General features: G+C 38.8%; 1 protein-coding gene across 3 annotated transcripts in view; it reads right to left on the reverse strand.

Moving 5' to 3' along the window:
• The window catches only part of ahrra (aryl-hydrocarbon receptor repressor a), a 61,187-nt gene that overhangs the window by 10,193 nt on the left and 28,603 nt on the right, over positions 1-22,391 (reverse strand). For all 3 annotated transcript variants that reach the window (XM_077509444.1, XM_077509443.1, XM_077509442.1), the window contains one exon: positions 4,833-4,951. In XM_077509444.1, the coding sequence (XP_077365570.1) occupies positions 4,833-4,951 (119 nt within the window). The remainder of the gene's footprint in view (positions 1-4,832; positions 4,952-22,391) is intronic.

Below are 22,391 nucleotides of genomic sequence, written 5' to 3' on the forward strand. Positions count from 1 at the left end.
AAAAGTGATTCATAAATACCAGATATCTCTTGGGCAAGTCTGTTCTTGACCAGTTAGCATAGCTGCTAATACAGCTACAAAATGCACTCTTGAAGAGGAACTCTCAACTGTAATAAGTGAATAAGCATTCAAATTAAATTTAACTGCATTTGTGTATGTAATGTAAAGGATATATTCAGCAAATCCTTTTTTAAATACATGCTTGTTTGTTTTTACTAGCTAACCAATTAGTATTACTTATTCAATGCTATTCCATACATTGTTGCAGATAATATATATTTCAACACATTTACATTCTGTGTGATAGTTTAATGGTGACTTTTTCACAGCACCATAAAACAGACTAATTATCCCTTCATTAAAAAGTGATGTAATTAGTTAGCCTAATTTAAATGTTCAAAGCCTGCCAAACATGTTGTTATGCTTAGTGGTAAACAAGCTACCGGCACGCTTTGTGGTCGTAAAGTGCTTTGCAAACATGATCATCAATCATAGCGCGTTGATGAAAAAACATCATTTACAAAAAGGAACGCTTCAGTCAATGTACAGCCAGATGGGCAGTAAGGCGAGAGCTGAGGAAAAACAAGCGGGAGAGGAAGAAGAAAGCGCAGGAAGGAGATGTGTCGCTGGCGTGCGCGCGCGTGCGTACAGCTGTGATAGCGTGACAACGGCAAGGCTACTTGAGTTGCGTGACTGCTGCTGCCAGAGTCTGTCGCCTCTATTTTACTGCGAGACTACGCAGGTCTTCCCTGGCGTGTGTATGAACTCGCTATTCGATGTCAGCCTCTCTGCCGGTGATCTGATTGCCGCAGCAAGCGGCTTCTTCCACACTGCGGTATGAGAGTCATGCTTTACATGAGGTCCCTCTCAATGGACAGTTCATCAATTAGCATCCCAAGTTAACAGATTTGGCTTCGTTGTTTGCGCTCAATGAAAACAATGAACACAAATATATAAGCAAATATAACATTTACCTCTCACACAAAAATCTCACACTAACTCAAAACTGTTTCAAACAACAAAACTTTACATTACTAACAGACAAAAAAAAACAAAGAAATTGTTGCACTGACAACAATGAACACAAATGTATAAGCAAAAGAGACCTCTCACACAAAAAAAATCTCTCTCCTAAAAAAATCTGTCACACTAAAAACGGTTTCAAACAAAACTTTCCCACACAACAAAAAAATCTCACACAGCCAAAAAAACTCATACACCAAAGAAGTCATTGCACTCATTAAAAACTCTCACACACAACACTCTGACCAATTGCTCACTCTCTCTCCCTCCCTCTTACACAAAAAAGGTCCCACTATGAACTTATACCCAAAACCACTCACTACACCCAAAAAAAATCTCTTACATTACACCCCCAAAAAAACTCTCTCACAAAGACACACCAAAGCTCACATATGTACAATCACAAAACTCACACTGACCAAAAAACACACACACACCAAAAGTTGATCACTGACACCCAAAAATATCTTGCATGCAATGAAAAACTCTCACACACTACCACAAAACCTCACACTCATCAAAAAGTCACACCCCAAAAAAGCCATATACCAAGAAAAAAAGAAAAGAAAAAAGAATCTGTACACACACATCACATAAACTCTCACAGGCCAAAAACTCACGCAACCAGAAACCTCACACTGACCACACAAACTTACATACACACACACACACAAAAAACCTCTCACTCCATAAAACACCCCAAAATATCTCACACACAATTAAAAAAAAAAAAACAAACTCTCACCCACAACCACGAAGCTCAAACTCACCAATAGGTCACACCCCCAAAAAAGTCACACGTATCAATCTCTCACACACTATCAACACTCTCTCTGTCCAAAAACTCACACATACACAACCACAAACCTCATACATACCCAATAAACTTACATACAGACACCAAACTCACTCATTCTATAAAACACCCCAAAATATCTCGACTAAAATGAAATAAAAACTCACACATACACAACCGCAAAACCTCATAGTCATGAAATAAACTCACATTCACCTCACACCATAAAGCATTTGACACCCAAAAAAATCTGTCACACATGCACATAAAATAAATAAATAAATAAATAAAAAATAATCATCATTTTATCGTGTCAATCTAAACATACGGTTTACTGTTCTGGGACAATATTTCAAAAATAATGTTAAAATGTAAAATGACGTAGATTCTCATGGAGCAAAGAAATAATGTAAAAAGTATTTACAATTGAATATTTGTATTCCCTATCAATCTGGTTCTTCTGCACGAGTGTGTTTTCTTTCTCTCATCACATCGCATAGTGAGTCACGTAAGCAACGGAAACGGGCACCTGCTGCTTGGCTTGTCTGAGACGTATCTTCAATTCACGGCGCCGCCGGCTCTCATAACTGCCCTTGGGAGACTAAAAGCTTTGACTCGAAAATCTTTAGAGGGCCTTCGCACGCAGAGCCCAAATTTAGATGTCGGCTCTCCGCTGGATTTGGAGGCAAGAGGGGCCAACGAGGAGAGGCAGCAGAGTCTCGTTCCATTTGATTTTGCCAGATGAAGACCGTGTGGGTGGCTTCAGGATTAAAATAGAGAACTTCTGCCAGCGGGAACGCGCACATTCATCGCGGTCATCGTGCATTTTTGGCCAGTATAATTCAGATGAAAAATTACTGGCACAGAGTACAATTAGTGATAATTGTTAACAGTCATATTTTTGCCATGTTTTGATAGCAATTAGCCCTTTCATCAAGCCACTACGCTGCAGAATCTTCATTCATTAGGTAACACCGTCACATGTACATTCTGGTATGTATTTCTGACATTTTGGTTACATATATCGATATGTTTTTTTTTGGTTTTTTTCTAGGCTGATGCCGATTTTTGGCAGAATAAAAATGCTGATTTCAAATCAATGTCTAAAATATATATGATGCTTTTTTTTGCAATTTATATGCATATTTTCATTCTTTCGGAGTCAGCCTGGTCCCTCTTCCCTGCAAATAGCGGGGTACAACTAAAAAAAAAAAAAAATTACTTTCATTTCCCGCTACCATAATGCAACACATTTAATTAATGACCTTATAATGACATTCATCCTTCTCATATGTGAGTTTTTGTTATGGGTAGTTGAATGTGTGTCATATTTAACATATTTATGTTGCACTATGTTCTTAATTTACTGTTTTATTGTTTTTAAAACTGTGACTTTAGGTTGTATAAAATAAAATAATAATAATAAATGTATTTATATAGCACTTTTCAAGTAATATAGCACAAAGTGCATTACAATCAAAAATACACAATAAAATACAAACAAAAATACATAAAAGCAATCGAATAGCCAAAAGAAAATTAATAGAATAAAAGAAAATATGCATGCCAATATACTAATGCAATAGAAGAATTTAAACTGTAAATTCAGGGAAAGCAAGCCTAAAAAGAGTCTTTAAAAGTGATTTCAAAGATGATAACGCCGCATTTCTAATATTGTTTAAGAAGCTGTTGACCTTCAGGTCAATTATTTGCACAACTTGCATTGCTAACCAAAGCATTTAAAAAAAAAAAAAAAAAAAAAAAAAAAAGGTCCATAGAATGACTTGATCATAATTTAATTATATATTCAATATTTAGAGATACAGGGGTATGGTATAGATTTATATGTCAAATGATTAAACCATTGTACAACTGCTGTAAATGGTTAGACTGCATAAGGGTAAAATAAATGCACGTTTTCTTCCCTCATTATCATCATTTCTGATTATATTGAGTCAATTGTCCAAACACATTTGAATAAAAGCACACTGCAATAAATGGCTGCAATTCCTCAACGGCAGAGATGAAAGAGTCGAGTCAGCAATTTTAGGACTTGCTTTGTGTTCATGGGCCTTTTTCACAGGAGTCAAGATGAACTAATAGAAACCACGGTTACACAAATTAATGTAAAAAAAAATAAAAATGTAGCACAACAGTACAGTATAGTCCCCGCTTGGGATCCCATCAGCGCAACAACTAACGCACAGTTTGCGCTTGAGGCCCTCGTGCAGGCCGAGTCACGCAACGGGGGAGGCGGCGCATCACTACGGTCAATCTAGCCTTTTGTTGGCCATCCTATTGAGACAACCTAACGCGTTAACAGAAGCATCAGTGGCTCAGCTCGCCTCCGCGGTTGCGCGCGCGTGGGAGCGCTCATAGCTGTTGGGCCGTGAGATCGCGTGTCATCATTGGGATATCGCACGCCAAGCAGCGATCTGATGCCTCGGCGTGGTTCCGAATAGTCGTCGGCATATGCGTGCAGATTTGAATGAACGACGGATTTGTTAGCAATTGGTTAAAAAAAAAAATGGCTGTATTTTGAGTTATTTTAAGGGACAATAAATTTACACTGTTATACAGTGACACACACAAAAAAAACAAAAAAAACAAAACCGGCAACTTAACAATCCAATAAAACGAAATGTGATGGGAGAAAAATATGTTATTCTTAGTAATTGAAACCCTAAAACGTGCCATTTAAGAAACAATGTTGGAATTTTCATTGACCGCTGCAACATCTCAGCTGGCATTCCATCATTGATGGATTGCAAATGGCACGTTTTAATTCATTCACTGCCATTGACGTCTATAGCCGTCAAATATACATTTTTTACTAGGCTGGCAGTGAATGAGTTAAAAGGTCTCAATTAGTATGAAAATATTTTAGTGGATTGTTAAGGAGTTCCCTTTTTTTCCTGTGTCACCCTGTATAAGCTGTATAATTTTCATTGTGTCCCATAAAAAAATATGATTCAATATCCGCAGAAATGTGAGGAGTGTAATGGCTTCTTACCTCCAAGAGGAGGCCGCTTTCATTGACACCCGTGCACATCGGGATGCTATCTTTCCTGCCGGGTTCGGGGTTGGAGGATGCAGTGTTGATGTGTTTCCTGGGCGCCTTGTCTGGATTTGCTATAGGAAAAAAAAACAAAAAAACATTCATTTGGTTTTTGCAAGACAAATGGGGAAAATATTTACTCTAAGAAACCTCACATCTGTTACAATGACACCAAAGATTTTTTTATTTTTTTTTCCTATTTCTGCTATGAGTGACAATTGTCCAATATCCTCTCAAAACCAGACAGCACATATGGAATGCATATGAAGAGTTATGAGATAAAAAGTCTCTTTGCTGCGCTAATGCCAGGTATTAGGCCCCAGTGAGACATAATAGTGGAGGATTTTGTCAGATTTCTCTCACGCGATGCGTCAACATGAACGTGCAACGCTTCCAGGCCCGGAAAAGATGGCATGCCACTAATTTGTCTGCGTTTTTTTATTAAATAAAGTAGCACATTGTTTTATTAAGATGCTGTGCTGTGTTTTGAATGCAGGCGCTTGCGTCAGGGCTAATTAATTTTTTTAAGTCAATTTTAATTTCGTTTTCACATCTACCATTCAACACAACAGAAAATTATTTTCCAATGTAACGACCACTGTGGCGTGCAGGACGGTCACATGTGCATCGGTGACGAGCGTGTTGCGTGTTCGATACATGTTTGCGTGTTTCTCTTCACGGGCGTGCTGTCAGGGGGCATGTGGCTCACTCCAAGAGATCAGAGCCCTTTGCTCCATCACTCATTGTAGCAGGCACGGATTAGTCACGCAACACAACATACACGGGCTCTTTATTTAAAAAAAAAAAAAAAAACTATATATAACAATTATAACTGTATGTAGCTTCCTGTGCTTTACATAGCGTCCCTGTTACCATCTTCTCCTATCCTAAATTCAAAATATCACTACAGATAATTAGCCAATATAACTTGGGATTAAAAAAAAAAAAAAACATACGAAAAAGGTACAGTTTTACAATAATTAGTTTTTAAGTATTTTAATAAATGCCCTACTCTTTAAGCCATCTGTTTATTAGCTATTTATTCAAAGTTTAACATCATAATTAACCTATTTATTTATGTTATTCACAAACCCGTAATAACTGTACTCTTACTGTAAAGTGGCCCCCATACATATGACTGGTTTATTTACCCTGGTTACGATGGGTTTATTACAATGTAATTACACTAATTGCTGGTGAGCGAATTGCCCGGCAGCCTCATTAACTCATAATTGCCAGCTAATAAAGTATTTTGTCACCACCTCGTAGAGGTGCAAACATGTACAAACAAACACAGTCAGACAGCCAATACACACAAACATTATTCTCCTCAATCCTCCACATCTTCCAACTAGTGGAAATCATTGCACGGGGAAATGAATCAATTAAAGATCTTTATTTTTCTCCGTCAACGCCTTGTGTGTTTTTGTTTTCCCTCTTACGGCAGCTTTTGGAGAGGATGCGGCGTCGGGAAAGACAAACATGCGGGATGATTAATTATCGGCACCATCACTTCCTCTGCCAACAATGCGGCCTTCATCCATCGCTTACTCGTGTCTTGAGGTTTGCTTTTCTTGCCTCTATTTTCTCCCGCTCTGGACCAAGAAGGAAAACAGAGTGTGTAATGGTCGAAGCGTTTATGTGTGAGGAAAGAGTGGCGGGGGAAAAAAAAAAAAAAAAAAGTGACAAGCAGCGGGATGTTGCTGCTGCCAAGGGGCGAGGCCGAACGTGTCCAGCTTCTTTTAACTCGGCCCGATCTGTCTTTCCACTTCCACTTGTGAATACACCAAAAATTAGGACCACCTGCCAAATATTAAGATGTCTCAATTTCGCAAACGCTACAGCTCGCCCAGGACTTCAAAAACAGTCATTTGAAAGAGAATTACCGGCTAAACTAAACACATGTTAATTAGCCACCTGTTGGTAGAAAGGAAAAGTGATGAGAGCAGATATTATGAAGTGATTTGACTTGACCACACACACGAGGAAGAGGACAATATTGTATATTTGATTTTAGAGGCTGCTTCCTACTAGTTTCAGCTCATTTCTCAACCACTCAAAAAAAAAATGCATTTTTTTTTTTTATAGGGAATTTATTTTACAAACAAATGAACATAACTCCGTTTCATCATCGTGGGTGCGTTTGGAAATATTCTTCGTTTTAACCGGACCCTTCAAAAACTCACAAAGTCACAAAAATGGAGTAACTGAGCTTGGTACGTCAGGCAGTACAAGGAACGTTAACAGTTGCTGATTATAGATATTAACACATTCATTGCCAGACCAGCAAAAAAAAATGCATCATTTGACGTCTTTTTCCGTCAATGGCAGTGAATGAGTTAATGAATAAAGCAGCAAAATCCACCTGTTTTTATCCACCTCAGGGGGTGGCTCAGGAGTCTGGGAATGAGTTGGCCAATCATGGCTCAGCTTGTGAACGTCACATGACCAAAACAGCTGAGCCATGATTGGTCGTTTGGCTACCTGAGCCCTGAGCAACTGTGATGTCATTTTCAGTCGTCAGCAAGATGCAAAATGGTCGCCCTGTGAGATGGATAAAAGCGGGTGGATTTTGCTTCATAATTTATACTCCACAAACACAATATTAATCAGAATGTCGTGTTGACACTAATGGAGGTGTATACAACATATTATTGCAAAGAATTATACATTTCAAATCACTCATTTAACATAAAAACCTATTCTGAAATGTTGTCACATACAACATACAAGAAACATCCCGAAAAATGCCGAAAAACGCACGGATGAATAATTCAACATGACGTTTGCACATTAAAAGGGCTGGCATGACATGATGATGAGTGTTGCATGCCTCGCTCAGACTTGTGGCGCCAATGTTTAAGAAGTCGCGAGTACAAGGGAGGCACGCATCACATGTCTCTAATACTCCAGGTCCACTCTTCGGGTTCATGCTGCTATCTGGACCGATGTGCAGTGAGGAGCAAAAAGAAGAAGTGTTCATACATGGCTGCTCAGAGACAACAGCAGCTGCTACACGCTTTTAACCTTGACCTTTCCGTACGCGTATACAACCGAGCCACAACAAGCGAACAGGTACTATTAGCTTTAAAGCCAAAATAAATAAGACACAAACACTTGAGAGTGCGTAATTTCTTCTAAATGGCCTGACAATTATTTTTGGTTTACTATCATTTTCATTTGTCTATGCCAGCGACATACAGTAGAAATAGATAGAGCATTTCTGTGTTCCTCCAATAGATGGCAGAAGATACAATTAACCTGTGTTCAAGTAAAAATATCAGTGTGGGAGTAAATTGAGTTGAGATCATTATTATTTCAGTTGAGTGCTATTTGTAGGCATAGTGAAAATCTGAATTATTGATGCCCTCTAAAATGGTTTGCAATTGTCTGTAGATGGCACAAGAGTGGTGGCAAAGCACTACATGTCTAAATGAAGCGCCTCAACTCACTTCAACATAGTTCCTTGACACAAAGATACCACAATATGGTGCCAAAGCACTGTGTTTGTCAAAATAAAAGCTCCTCAACTCACTTCGACATAGTTCGTTAGTTCAAAGAGGCCCCTTGACGATGGCACCAAAGCACTACTTTTTCAGAAACGAGCCTTCTCAACTCACTTCAACATAGTTCCCTGACACCAAGATAGCACAATGTTGTGATTTGGTGCGAGCTTGTGGCATCTTGGTGCCGAAAAACTGTGGCACCAAGGAAATATGGTGCCAAAGCACAATATTTGTCAAAAAAAAAAAAGCTCCGGAACTCACTTCAATATAGTTCTTTGGTTCAAAGAGGTCTTCTCAACTCACTTCAACATAGTTCCTTGCTGCCAAGATGCCACAAGCTGATGCCAAATCTACCCTTGTCTAAAAGAAGTTCCACAAATCATTCCAAAATGATGCCAACGTACTATTTTGGTCGTGAACTACTTTCAGCTACAGCACTACTTTTGTCTGTATGAAAGACCGCAACTCACTTCAACATAGTTCCTTAGCACTAAGATACCACAAGATGGTGTCAAAGCACCCATTTGGTCAAATTGACCTCAACTCCCTTCAACATTGCACTAAGATGGTGCCAAAGCACGACTTTTGCTTAAATGAGGCACTTAAAGTCACTTCAAGACAGTTTCTTGGCACCAAAACTTGCTCCGAACCACTATATTTGTCTAAATGGAGCTCCACAACTCATTTCACAATATTTCCTTGGCAGCAAGATGCCACAAGATGGTGCCAAAGCAATAATGATATTGTGAATATAAAGTACGGGGGTTCACTGAATGAAAAATGGATGGATGGGCAACCTTATCAAGATCCTCACCCTTCATTTTGTGGGAATCTGTTTTGTTTTGTACAATATTAACTTTATGAGTCCTAGTATTGCGTGCAAACGGCTGCCACCTTTTGCACAGCGCTGTACACACGTCTGGCCTCTCTCTTCATTTCAGCAGCGTGGTGCCATCTCTTGGCAGCTGATGCTCAGCTGTGTGCGCTCGGCTCGTAAAGAGGAGCCTTGGACTTGAACATGCGAGCGCGCCGCAGCAGTCCCTCCCCTGGACGAGTCTTGCGTGAGGAGAGAAAACAGTGTGCGCACTAGTACATGTGTGTGTGTGTTGGGCCTGAGTTGGCTGACCGCCACCTCCTTTGCCTAGTCCCGCCCCTTTCTCTCGTGTGTGTGTGCGGAGGCAGGAAATCCACAACACACACAGAGAGAGAGAGAGAATTTGGTCGATCAAGGGCTGGCTGTCACGCGAGCGAGCCGTCTGTCAATCCCCCCCCCACCACCCCTTCCTCCTGACAGGGCCCTGGCGGGCGGCCAAGGCCTTGCGTGCAAGCCGGCGAGCCACATTAGCCCATAAAGAATTTCATAATAGCAACAGCTGTTAAATATTGATGACTGCTGGCAAGCGCTCAATGCTGCTCTGTAAAAAGGTTAAGCTTGCACTGTAATGGAAGCTAATACTTCATTATAGCGCGGCTCAAATGTCCGCATCTCGCCGCGTTGAAATCCCAGCCAGACTAGCTTGACGTTTTCTTGTTTGTGTCACAAGTGGTAGTGCAAATTTCTCTCAGAGAAAGTTTTTGTCACAACTAAATAGAACTTTATAGTCTATTTTTTTTCCCATCAACATTTCAACCTAACCAAACTCAATTCAATTGATCTGGTCACAGGTAGGTATTCGAAGCAGGGATAATATAAACATACTAAGTTCATTAGTTCCAAAAAGGGGCAAATAAGGCACCGGGAGGACTCAAAATCAAGTACAAAAAACAAAAAGCGAAGAAACACAAGCGGAAACATGACCAGCTTAACAGGCTAACAACAAGTAACCAGACTGAAAGAAAGCAAGGAAGTAAATAACATATATATATACACCTGGAGAAGGCGTGGCTGGAGGGAGCTGATTGGTTGACACGAGGCACATGGCTAACGAGTACAGGTGGAGATGAAAACCAAACGAGCAGACAAGACATGAACAAGGTACATAAGGAAACTAATGTTGCATTCGAGGAAGGTGGGAAGAAAAACTTTTCTGACTTCATAACAGAAGTTATGAACGGGAACGCCCCCTTTGAACTAGGAAATCCGAGTTGTGAAATCAAGAATAAAAAAAAAAAAAAAAGGGACCCAACTTCACCGAGCAGTTTAAATCTGAGAGTGTGAATGTCAAAACATTTATTATAACATTAATTTAGTTATTTGATATAAGTAACTTTATGAAACCCAATATGATTTCGACTGACAACAAACAGTTTATCGGAATGAGCCATCTTTGTTGTTAACACACGCTTCAGACGCTTTGAGGACGGAATTGAGAGAATCCAAGAGGGATGTGTCCGGTTTCCCGCCTTCCTCGAATGCAGCATAAATACAAACAAATTAAGAAGCTACACCTGGGCACAGGGCTGACGAGAACAGGTGGAGATGAATAACGAGCAAGCAAGCAAGACATGAACCAAAACAAAATATAATAAACACAACTCATAAAAAAATAAAAATAAAAAAAAGTCCACAAACCAGGACATATTTAACGACTTTTTCCAACCACCCTAAACAACAATTACAGAAAGAAAAAAAAAAAGGAAAAAAAAATTCCACACAACTGAGACAAAGATCTTGTTTGTGTTTTACATGACCAAAACGAAAGGGAAGTGATATTATGACAAAGCAAATGGGATCTCCTAAAAATGGAAGTATACACGATTGTTTCCACTTCTCTTTTGTGGTCGGTGAGCAGACAAGTCACGCTGCTGGACAAGGAAGAAAGCGCCTTTCATTCAGTAGCCACAATATTAAGTACACCTGTACAACCAAATAAAATCTCATACAGGGTCTGAATCTTACATTGCACCGTGTGACTGTCAGGAAAGTAGTAGTTGAAGATGACGTTTTATGTGGTTGTATTATGCATTGCACTCCCTCCATACACACACAAACACACTTAAAGTCTAGTGGTAGCAGTCAAAGTATGAAAGTCATCTAATTACATCTGAAATAGAGAGCATGACTTATGCCGCACATGATTTATGCGAGCACGGAGTCCGTCCACCGTGAAAATTGGTCGTCGGATGAACTCACTGAAAGAGTATCGCGCAGGCAGAACCAGCTAAGGGTTTGTCAAAACACCCCTAAATTCAGCTTGTCAAGCTTTGGGGAAAATTAACCGCAACATAAGGCCAGCATGGTGCAATATTTATACAGGCAATTAAGAAAAGCAACAGAATGTGGCCGGACGGCGGCTTCCGGAGAATGTGCGGCGGCGTGAAATGTTGTACCGGCTGCACTGGAGCATGTGTTGCGTGACACGAGCCTGTTATGCAGGAAAGCTTTTCGTTTTGACTATACCCAAATGAACGCAACGGCGTATTTCTAATTGGAGACAAGAAGACGATCCCACTTTTGCTTCCTTCCACCGGCAGTCCAACGTCCTACAAGCCGGGCCCTCGGCATTACTCGGTGGGGGTGAAGTGAGGATACAAACCCCCCTGGTGAGTCATTTTTATCCCAGATATGTGGCGCCCAGAAGCAAAATGACAATGCACATGCACACACGCTTCGACGGTGATGTACACAGAGGATAGACTAAGGGAAACGCCATTGTTGGGATAGTATTTATGTCAACTTTCCTTCCTTGCGTTCAAATATATAATGGAACCTCTAGGTTGTAGTTCTTGAGCATAAGTCCTTAAAATTAAAATAATGTTACCATACGGTTGTATTCTTTTGGATGGTACCGATTAGGGCTGAATAATTAATTACGTCATATTTATTGTGGGAATGCTGAAGCATCCTTCCAATTTGTTCAAATTTCAACTAGCTTAAAAAATTCACACCTCGCGGTACATATATATATATATATATATATATATATATATATATATATATATATATATATATATATATATATATATATATATATATATATATATGTATATATATATATCGTCTGATTGCACATCACTTACAGTATTTGCACAATTTAACATTTAATATCAACTTTTCCCCATTCATTTTCAACGGGAACTTTAAACTTTCAATTGAAACTTTTTCAACTTTTTCCAAGTATCACTTTCCACGCCCACTTCCATACATATAACTTATCATCATTAACAGGTGTCTGATACTGCTCGGTGGCACAGTTGGTAAAGTGCATTGTCTTGTCACCAGGAGGTTATAATTTCATAATTTATCTCTCAATTTGCTTTCAGCATTACCACACAATTTTGTAAAGTCTAACAAGGATGTGAGACAAAATTAAGGTTCAGGAAATTCTAAATTATGTAGATGTATGAAATGTCATAGCTATAAATTACAACATGTGGTAAAATTCAGAGCTTTTTATAGGTCAATTTGATCAAAAATAAAAATCTCAAAAATATCATTTGCTAGAAAAGAAGTGAAGATGTTTTTAAATCAACGTCAAAAATACATTTAGGGACACATAAACCCATCAATGATTAAAATTGGCTGTTGACCAATGTTATTTCTCACAATTTTTCATCCCTAGTACCAATCTGCAAATAAAGTGAAGCACCTGTCTGGTAACATCTCGTCTGTTCATTGAGCTAAGTGACAGCTCCAGTAAAAACTTCGAGAAAAGAATCGTCAATGGAAGTTGGTGTTGGTGAGCGAGGGCAGACTCCACATAGTCCCGTTTATTCGCGTGTTAGCATTGTACGGCTATAAATAGCATTCTCACAGAGTCCTGTTTTCATGTGAATGCATGTGGTTTGTTGCTCTCTTAAGGAGTCCCGCGCTCAATAAATGCTGCATTCAGGAACCCCACCTGGCTTCAGTAAAGTTCCAGCTTCCTATTTCTTTACTAACACAATCACTACTTTTACAAGCGTTAAATCTCTCGAGTCTTTCTGCACGTTAGCTTGTTTTTATGAATCCAGATCAAAATAGCATATATTTGGAGTAAAACATATATTTTTACTGGAAAAGATGTTTCAAAATATGACAGCTTAGTTACTATTAGCCAGTCGGGTCCGATTTTGAAACCAAATGTAAGCATTACAAAATAGTACAGAAATTTATGAGAAAAATAAAATAAAATAGGTTTCATTTTAGGTGCATACTGTTTCAAATCCCATAAGCTAACATGAGTCTTTGTGTTTTAAGACCTCTCCTCTCGCAAGCAATAAGTGCTCATTTTGTGGTCACAGGAAACAGCATTCAACAGGTTTTCAGAAAAAATGTTCACGAATGGACGCCAACCTATTGTAATCTGTTGAAAAGATTACAGTGTCATTTTGGTCAATTCAGGGAAATAATGGGCAAATGGTCCCTTGGGCAGAATCCATACGGGGAGGGAAACGTTAGCAAGCAATGCTAAGGAAGCGCGAACAGTGCTACTGTACATTTTACAACTTCTGTTTGTAGCATTTTGGCTAGCAAACAGTACTAGTATGCTTTTCAGCGTCACTCATCAGACAGCTCAGTGCACTACTACCGCAAAACGATTACACTAGTGACATTTTTCTACAACTATGTAAGACAAAGCATGTACTAGCGCAAGGACCTTAAGCTAGCACACAAACACACACACGGTGAGCCTCTGAAATGTGTAATTAAATGGGTGCTAGGTGGTTAATGCGTCAGGAGTTGAGGGGGATCAAGTGTTCGCCGTGATGCTGATCATGCTTTATGTATGAATGTCATTAACTTGTTAGTTGATGCTATCAGAGGTGTTGTGTATCCACCGTACATGTACTGTATGTGCGTAGAGTCAATCTGTGAAGCAGGTCATTTTGGGCAGCGGTGTGATGTTGTAAGGTCAAGGAGTTCGGCCATTTCAGACCAACCTAATCACAGCTCTGTCAACAGCATCCTAGTTAACCCCCCCAAAACAAAAATTATACAACGACATACAGTAGCCTATAAACACGTTACTCAGATTTGATCAATACTTACTGTTTTATGTGACTACCGTATGATATATTACGCAGGCCGCGCTTTTGACAGCTAAAGGCCATCGACCATACTTGGCATCGACCTGTCAGCTGCTCTTAAGCGTCAAGCCGCTGACCTCCCGCGGCTTACACCAACAATATCACACAACAATTTGGCCTCTGAGAGAGCTAATTCATTAAGTGACACGCTAACCCAACAGTAATCTGATTATCCTTCTCCTAACACCTCACCACGTACACACAAGAGGAGCTCAGTAGCGGGGCTGATATCAAACTGAATGTCTTATGTGATGTTGCACAACAATCAAATATAGATGTAGTTTTTTCCCCTCGTAAAACTTTTAATAAAGTGAATAAAAGTAGTAGAAAAATGTGCTTTTTCCAGGCTAGTGGTTCTCAAACCTTTTACACCAAATACAACAGATAAGTTGTACTTAAAAAGAATTGTATTACAGAACTGTAAATGGCTGGAACGTTATATACAGTTTGAACTATTAACACTGATCTTAGACATAGGAATAATAAAAAAAAAAAGTCAAACAATGTTTCTGTTCAAATGTATTGCACATACAAGCTAAACAAACAAATCATTAAACGCAAATGTTTCTAAAGTTAACTACAAGTAAAATGTAATTTCGTATACCAGCTAGCTAGCTAGCTACTAGCTAGTTAGCAACCTGCATTCCACACTTTCAGAATCATTGTTCAAATAAAATAGTGACTCACATGGAATAAAATACAAACACTATAATGAGATGTAAAATAACTTATAGATAGTGATGACAATATTAATTTCTAAAATAATAATTTCGTTTATTAATATATTTATTTTACTTACATAGAGAAGTTTCAATGTTTTTGTTGGTTGTCACAATTATATTTAATTCTAAAGATGCATCATCATGTCAACTTGTATAATAATTTTGGGCTGAAAGTAATTTAAGTTGAAACAATTTTAACATGGAAATTATCGACATTTTTGGCAACAATGTTAGCACAATAAAGCAAGCAAGTTGTTTGCTCCAAAACATTTTACTCATTTTCTTTGTTGTGAAATGCAGGAAAGCTCATTTTCACAACCGCAAAGCTTGAAATATATTCTTGACTTGCCCAACAAAGTTTGCTGCCATCAAGTATGGAGTTCTTCCAACTTTTGTTTTAACTTTCAACACTTGTTTTAGTGTTTTTGTGCATTGTTATAATTACATTTCATTCAAATTAGGTTTGTAGGTTTGTCAATATCGTGACTGGACATTCTCCCATCTGCGCCCCTTTGCATGCCATCTCAACAATCTAATCCCGGACCCGTTTTGTCCGATCACTACATTTGGCACAGGGAGGAAGAACATCCACCGCTTGTGCTACCAACCCATCAGGGTGTGTGTGTGTGTGTGTGTGTTTGTGTGAAGGATATTGGGGGTGGAGGGCTTGATGGGAAGTGATCGTAGGATCACGCAAGCATGCTAAAAGAGGCAAAGTCAGCGGAGTCACGCATGGTGAGGCTTTGCTATATTGGAGCTGCCACTTCACTTCCTGGCATCTGTTGTTAGCGTGTTGCTGACAACATACAGTGCGCACACGCTACATGCACGTTCGTGTGCGCTATGTTTGAGAGCAAACCAACTGATGCGTTTTGTAAACAATGAAGTGTCTGCTAAATAGTCTGACGATGTGAGGATTACTATATTTGTCATTCACATGCCTTTGGAAAGTTGAGTATGCGTTCATTGACATTTCCTTAAAAGTATCAAAAGTCACATTCCGGCTGTTTAAACACCCCGACAGATGAAAATAGGGATTATATAAGACTATTTTATGGAGAAAACTTTCAGATATGCGTATGTGTGTTTTATGAGCATATGGCTATTATTACTTGTGTTTCGCTTTAAGGTCAGGGAGGTTATATTTCGTTTAGCCTCGTGCGTGTCATGAAATCAGCATACTTATATTTGTCGAGGGTACCACGGCTGGTGAGCTCGGGATCATTTTTGTTTGATGAATAATATATATACACCCTGAATAAAAATTGCAATTGCCCAACGTGTGGCCTGAACCGTGCTGCTTACGCGTGAAACAAAGCTCATCATTTCAAATGATTGGAAAGCCTCGACTCGAACGTTTTGTGCTTGTGAAGGAGCTTTGCCGGGCTAACAATGATCCTGATGATGACATTGCGTGTCACGCAGCATTTAGGGATGGATTTAGGAATTAATTAAAGTCTCCCAACTGATGAGTGGATTTGTTTACATTTGGCGTGTAAAAATGTATGAGCTTGCTCTCACACAAAAAACTTTTTTTTTTTATTATTGTTGATCAATCTTATGTTTGATTTGAGTAGGTGTAAAACAATTGTGCCTTGTAAGCCAAAGAAAAACTAATTGCAGAGTTAAGATTTTTTTTTTTTAATTACTTCATACAAACTGCACACACTGTAAGTCTGGTCTCGTAGACAGCAAAGCATACTAATTAATAGGAAGTTAGGAACACATCATGATGTCATTCAAGAAAATAGCTGTTATGTAAAAACAACAAGCTCCAAGCCTCTAACCCTAACCACTTTGAATATTGTAAAATATAGTGTTTACGGCAACATGTAACATTGCAATATGCAGGTCTTTAAATAAATGCTTTTAAAGGCCCTTTTTTGAAGGCATCAAAGGCTTTTTCCCAATATAAACAAAGGATGCAATTTCCACGCCGTGAAGCCGCAGATGTCTGAGGGATGAGAAGAACACATGTTTCCAAAACAGTTCTTTCTGGAGCCGCAACTGTTCCTTTACAGTACGTCAGTATACGGGCAAGCATTTTCTGCTTTCAGCTGATTTATGAGCAGGGCCGCTGGAATGCCTGAGCAATAGATTCAGGATGTTTCCTGGAGAAGAGACGTTTCTGCTTTTCTGCATCAGCAGAGTGGCTGAGATCAAGTCTCCTCGTGTGATTTATAGTTCAATATCTGTTATTTGACTCATCAGAACGGTTGTTAAAATGTGACCACGGGAAATTAGTGAGCTGTCATAAATGTACTGGAGTGAGATAATGGATTTCGACAAATAATGGGGTGAATTAAAATAAAGCTTAAAGCTCTGAGAATGAACATGAGGATGAGCTGATGTTAAAAGCAGCAACGAATGAATAGATCACTCAAAGAAACTAAGTTTTTGGGATGGATTTTGGAGACAGCACGGTCATCAAGGGTCACTCGACAGATGTGCTTCCATCATTTCAAGTTTTTTTTTTTTTTTTTTTTAATTTGGGAGGCGGGGATTTCCATTGATGTCGTCAAGGCAATTTTTTTTTTACAAATTCTAAGCGACATTATTGCAATTTAAATATATTGGTTGTATTTAATTAAAGACCCGCAAAATCTAGTATATCATTGGAAACCATTTTTTTCCCCATTTATTTGAAGATAATTTATTGTTTGTTCACTATATTCAATCCTGTTAGTCTGTTATAGTTTTGCCCTCGTAAGACAAAAAAAAAAGAAAAAAAAAGAAAAAAAAAAAGAATCTACATTCCAGATGTGACATCATTCTTTTGGAGTGAACTAAAAGGAGCAAAGTGAGGTGAGTGTACACTTTATGTCTGACTTTTTTCTCTGACTAAGTTTTACAATCTTAACCCATATGTCCTGCTCTTAAATTTAAAATTCCACCTGTTATGTGTGTGTGAATATATATGTATATATATATATATATATATATATATATATTTAAGGGGGATAATACAACCACTATGAATCAGAATTTTATTTTATTTTTTTAAAGATGTGTCCGCATCAAATTGAAATGAACCAAATCATAACAAACTGTCTTTTTTTGGGGAGCTATAGCTTAGAATAAAATGGCAAATGTACAGTAGGCCTACTGACGAGTTCATTAAAATGTATGTAAAATGACAAGAAAACAGTCAATGCATCAGACCTTCTCGAACTGAGCTGTACCTTATCGAATCGAATCATAATCCGACCGAGTTGAACCAAATGTAATCATTCCACATGATGTAAAATTTTGGGTGTTGTTGCTATTACTCATTCATACACTCTCTGCACACACTGACGCACACAAAACACACTCCAGTCTACTGCTGAGGCAGTGTGGAGGATAGCGTGAGAGGCCCTAATGCGATGTGTCAAGCCCAGCAGTAGCTGGCCATCAAGTAATGTGCGCCCTGCCAAGTTAAACCCTTTAAAAAGTCAAAAGGGATTGGCACAGAGAAGGACAGACACCTGTAGAGAAGAGAAAGACATAACAGCATTTCATGGAAAATTAGGCGGAAGAAGTTAACAGTCGAGTCACGAAAACACCCCAAACTCCCGTCAACTCCATTGATTTCGCGTTTTACTGAGGCAGGAAGTGGCACTGAGGCTCTGTGGTCAGCCTATCCATTTCCTCAGTGACAACAGTGATTATTATCGTCACCACAAAGCCATTTAGTGCTGACAAAACACCTTTGTATCTGCCCACGGTGGTTACTGTGAGCCAAGAGGACACCTGATGTGTAACCGTAGACAATTCCTTCCTCATGTGTTTAAATGTTTAAGTCACACTAATTCAACAAGAAAAAAAAAAGCCTTCGATATGTTGACTAAAGTGGAAGCCAACAAACTTTGAATCACACAAACCATATTAAGAAATAATTAACATTACAACATAATGTGTACAATTAATCAGTCAAAACAATTTAGCATGCCATGCTAACGTTGTATAATCGCCGGCGGAGGAGCATAACAATCAACTACAGTGAACTTACATTTATCTCCATCTATCACAAAACCCACCCGCGATGCAAAACACAATTAAACGTTGTATGTAAACACCACAATCTTCAACCATGCCTTGCAAATTCATCAAATTAAACTCAGCTAGCTTAATGCTAACATATGCTGGGACCGCCATAGATAGATAGATAGATAGATAGATAGATAGATAGTAGGGGTGTGAATTGCCTAGTACCTGACGATTCGATTCGTATCACGATTCACAGGTCACGATTCGATTCGATACCGATTAATCCCGATACGAATTTCTAAGTCGATTGTTGCGATTTTTTTTCATTCAAATTTAGAAAATACTAATCAGTAAGCTTGTAGAGTGTAAGATTTATATGAAAATGTATTATTTATTTATCTGAAATTTCAGTCTTATAGAGGTTGTAATCTGTTTCATGTTTGAACAGCATTAAAATAAAATATTAAGGCTTAATGTTCCGTTCATATAACATTCTTCCATGCTCAAGGTTTGAATCCTAATCCGAAGTCAGACGTTTTGTTGAATATTTTTCCATTAAAAATGGAAGTTTAAAAATCAATTCACACACACAAAAAAAAAAAAAGGCAATGATGATAAGACGTTGAATCGGTAAGACTACCGAATGAACAATTCTGAGCTCTTTAAAAAAAAAAAAAAAAAAAAAAAAAAATGAATCGATTCGAGAATCGCGCGATGTAGTATCGCGATATATCGCCGAATCGATTTTTTTTAACACCCCTAATAGATAGATAGATAGATAGATAGATAAGAGTACATACCATGTGAATACAACACTAATAAATTAAAAAACTCCAATGGTTTAAGCAACTGCTACATTACACATTAGGGGTAAAGACATCTTTCCCACAGTGGTGTGTGGTCTCGTCATTCTGACTCGAGTTCTACTGTGGCCTCTGAGTTTTAAATAGCAAGGCTATATAATCTGTCCATTCTAGTGGAGCACATCTTGTTTGAGAACAAATGTTATGGAACACCATGCAGTTAAGAACTAACTTTTCCAATATGGTTTTTCCAGGGCTTGCAGGTGGTGGTGGAACTTTACTATCAATAGAAAAATAGATAGAACATACACAGGTTTTTTTGGTTTTTACTCTGTAAGCTAGTCACAAAACGTTTCATTTTATTTGTTTGCACGGTAGTAAATGAAAATCGACAGTGTTATAGTGCATTTGTTTACTTTAATGTACTGTATGATAAATAATAGATATTGTTCCACTAGTCACATTTTTTTGGTAAAAAGCACGATTTCATATCATCCATTATTCAAGAAAGTTAAAATTGGTGTACTGTAATTCTTACGCTACCAACCAAAACTTAAGGCAAAAGCTGATTTTCTTTCTTTTTTGCAAGAGAAGAAGGCAGGAAGAGAGAAAAAGATAAAGAGAAGCCAATGAGAGAGCTGTCATAAAAGGAACTGAGAGTCTTGTTCCCACTGGACAATAAAACATGAAGGAAGTCCTTTGTGGGTTCCACTGTATTGTGGAAGACCGTCAGTGGGTGCACCAGATGTGAATCAAACATGCTTCAAGTTTCATTGTTTTCCTCTTCTTAGCAGATCTTAGTGAAGTGGTCTAGCCTTGCATACATGACATACTGTAGATGACAGCTTGAATTTTGGAACAGTGTATTTTGGAAAAGATAAAAGTGACCAGGACATCCAACTATACAATACCACAGCATATAAATTAGCCTGTACTCACATGAAAAACATTACTAAAAGTGCCCAGAAAAGTGCTGATTACTTCAGGTGGAACCCGGAGGCAGCAGATAAAATGAAACAGCACAGGCCCTGGAATTGTACCCTGTGGCACACCATATGTTCCGTTATACATGTGAAGTCATGTAGCACATATTGGACTGTCCATTCCCAGTTCAAACATTTTGTTGCATTATTCTACGGAATCTACTTTTATGAGAATTTTCACAACTGATTACCAGCGGGAGCATATCAGCTCAGTTGCTATTAAGTTCTCAACAAAAAATCATGGCTGGTATGAATGTTATTTCCCAGTTGCCAGAGTGTCTTTGTTGCAATACAATCATTGCTTAATGTTTTGATATTTCACTAAAAGCAGACTTTTCCTTTTTTATTGATTGGTAACACTATGATGTCACACTGTTTGCAAAGCCGATTCATTTCTGCGAGCTGAACCGAACTCGGTGGAAACATTGCTTTCGTCTCACATCAACCCGAGGCTGTTTTATATAAACTGTCGAGCTTTTCTTTTATTCTTTCTGTTGTCTCTCCCATTCGCTTTAAAGAACTTGACAGACGCATGAAATATTGCTTGTTACGACGCTGCGGTTGCCTTCCTGTTGCTTCAATTCATGTCTCTTGTCTTTAATCCAAACAAGCTGCTTGATATTGTGCCAGCAAGAACATACACACTTCTTCCTGCTTTTTATTTTTTTCTAGTCTTACTTTATAAAACAGTGTGGCATGGTTTCGTATTTTCATGACGGGCAACTTCAGAAAAAGCGGAAGAATTGTCACTTCCACATCCCGAAAGTGTGTTCATGGTGAATCTTCCCATGTTTTGGATGATGTGAATGTGTGTGTGTAGGGGGGTGCTATGTGGCAGGCAGAGTGCAGGGATTCCCTAAAGCAAGTTCAGTAAATCCTCACCAGGCACGGATTCCCAGGCATCGCGTGCAGCAGGGTGGGACTGCTGGACTAAACCACGCCCCTGCACACACGCGCACAAACACACACTCTCGAGTCGGAACACAGCCCAGTGTAATGCTTAGGTGCAACGCTTAACCTTGTGTTATGGGAGGATTAGCGGATTCCCACCATATACTCACCTGTCATCCCCATTAAATCCATAGCTGTTGTTTGTGCGGCCGAACGAGACGTCTTATCGCTACAGCGGCCCTCGTCTGGTTAACCTCAACCGTACTCTGCCTCCGTGTTGCAATTGAGTGGGAATGCATATACCCTGTAGGCTCCCAGTAGCACTTGAGAGAACACCAAATGATACTTAGCTCATACACAAATCAAATAATACTCTGGTTTGCTAATTTGGCTGTGATTTCATTGCAGTAGAAACACATCATACGCTGTTAATGTGGTAAGTCTGCCCTGGAAATCTACAAAGAACATGTGAAAGCACATATTAGCATGCGTACGAGCACGATGCACAAACCTGACTCCATTACAACGTACGATGCACAGCACCTGTGTAAACAGTGCGACAAAGGCGTGCCTGTTTTCGCAGCGGTGGACCTTTAAAGTTTTATATATTAAAAAAAAATCCCCATTCATTTTTAATAGGCCTTTTTCATTTCCTCACGTTTTTGTCCTCTTTCTACACGCACATACTACA

This window comes from Festucalex cinctus, chromosome 20 (assembly GCF_051991245.1).
Source record: "Festucalex cinctus isolate MCC-2025b chromosome 20, RoL_Fcin_1.0, whole genome shotgun sequence".
Taxonomy (NCBI): Eukaryota; Metazoa; Chordata; class Actinopteri; order Syngnathiformes; family Syngnathidae; genus Festucalex; species Festucalex cinctus.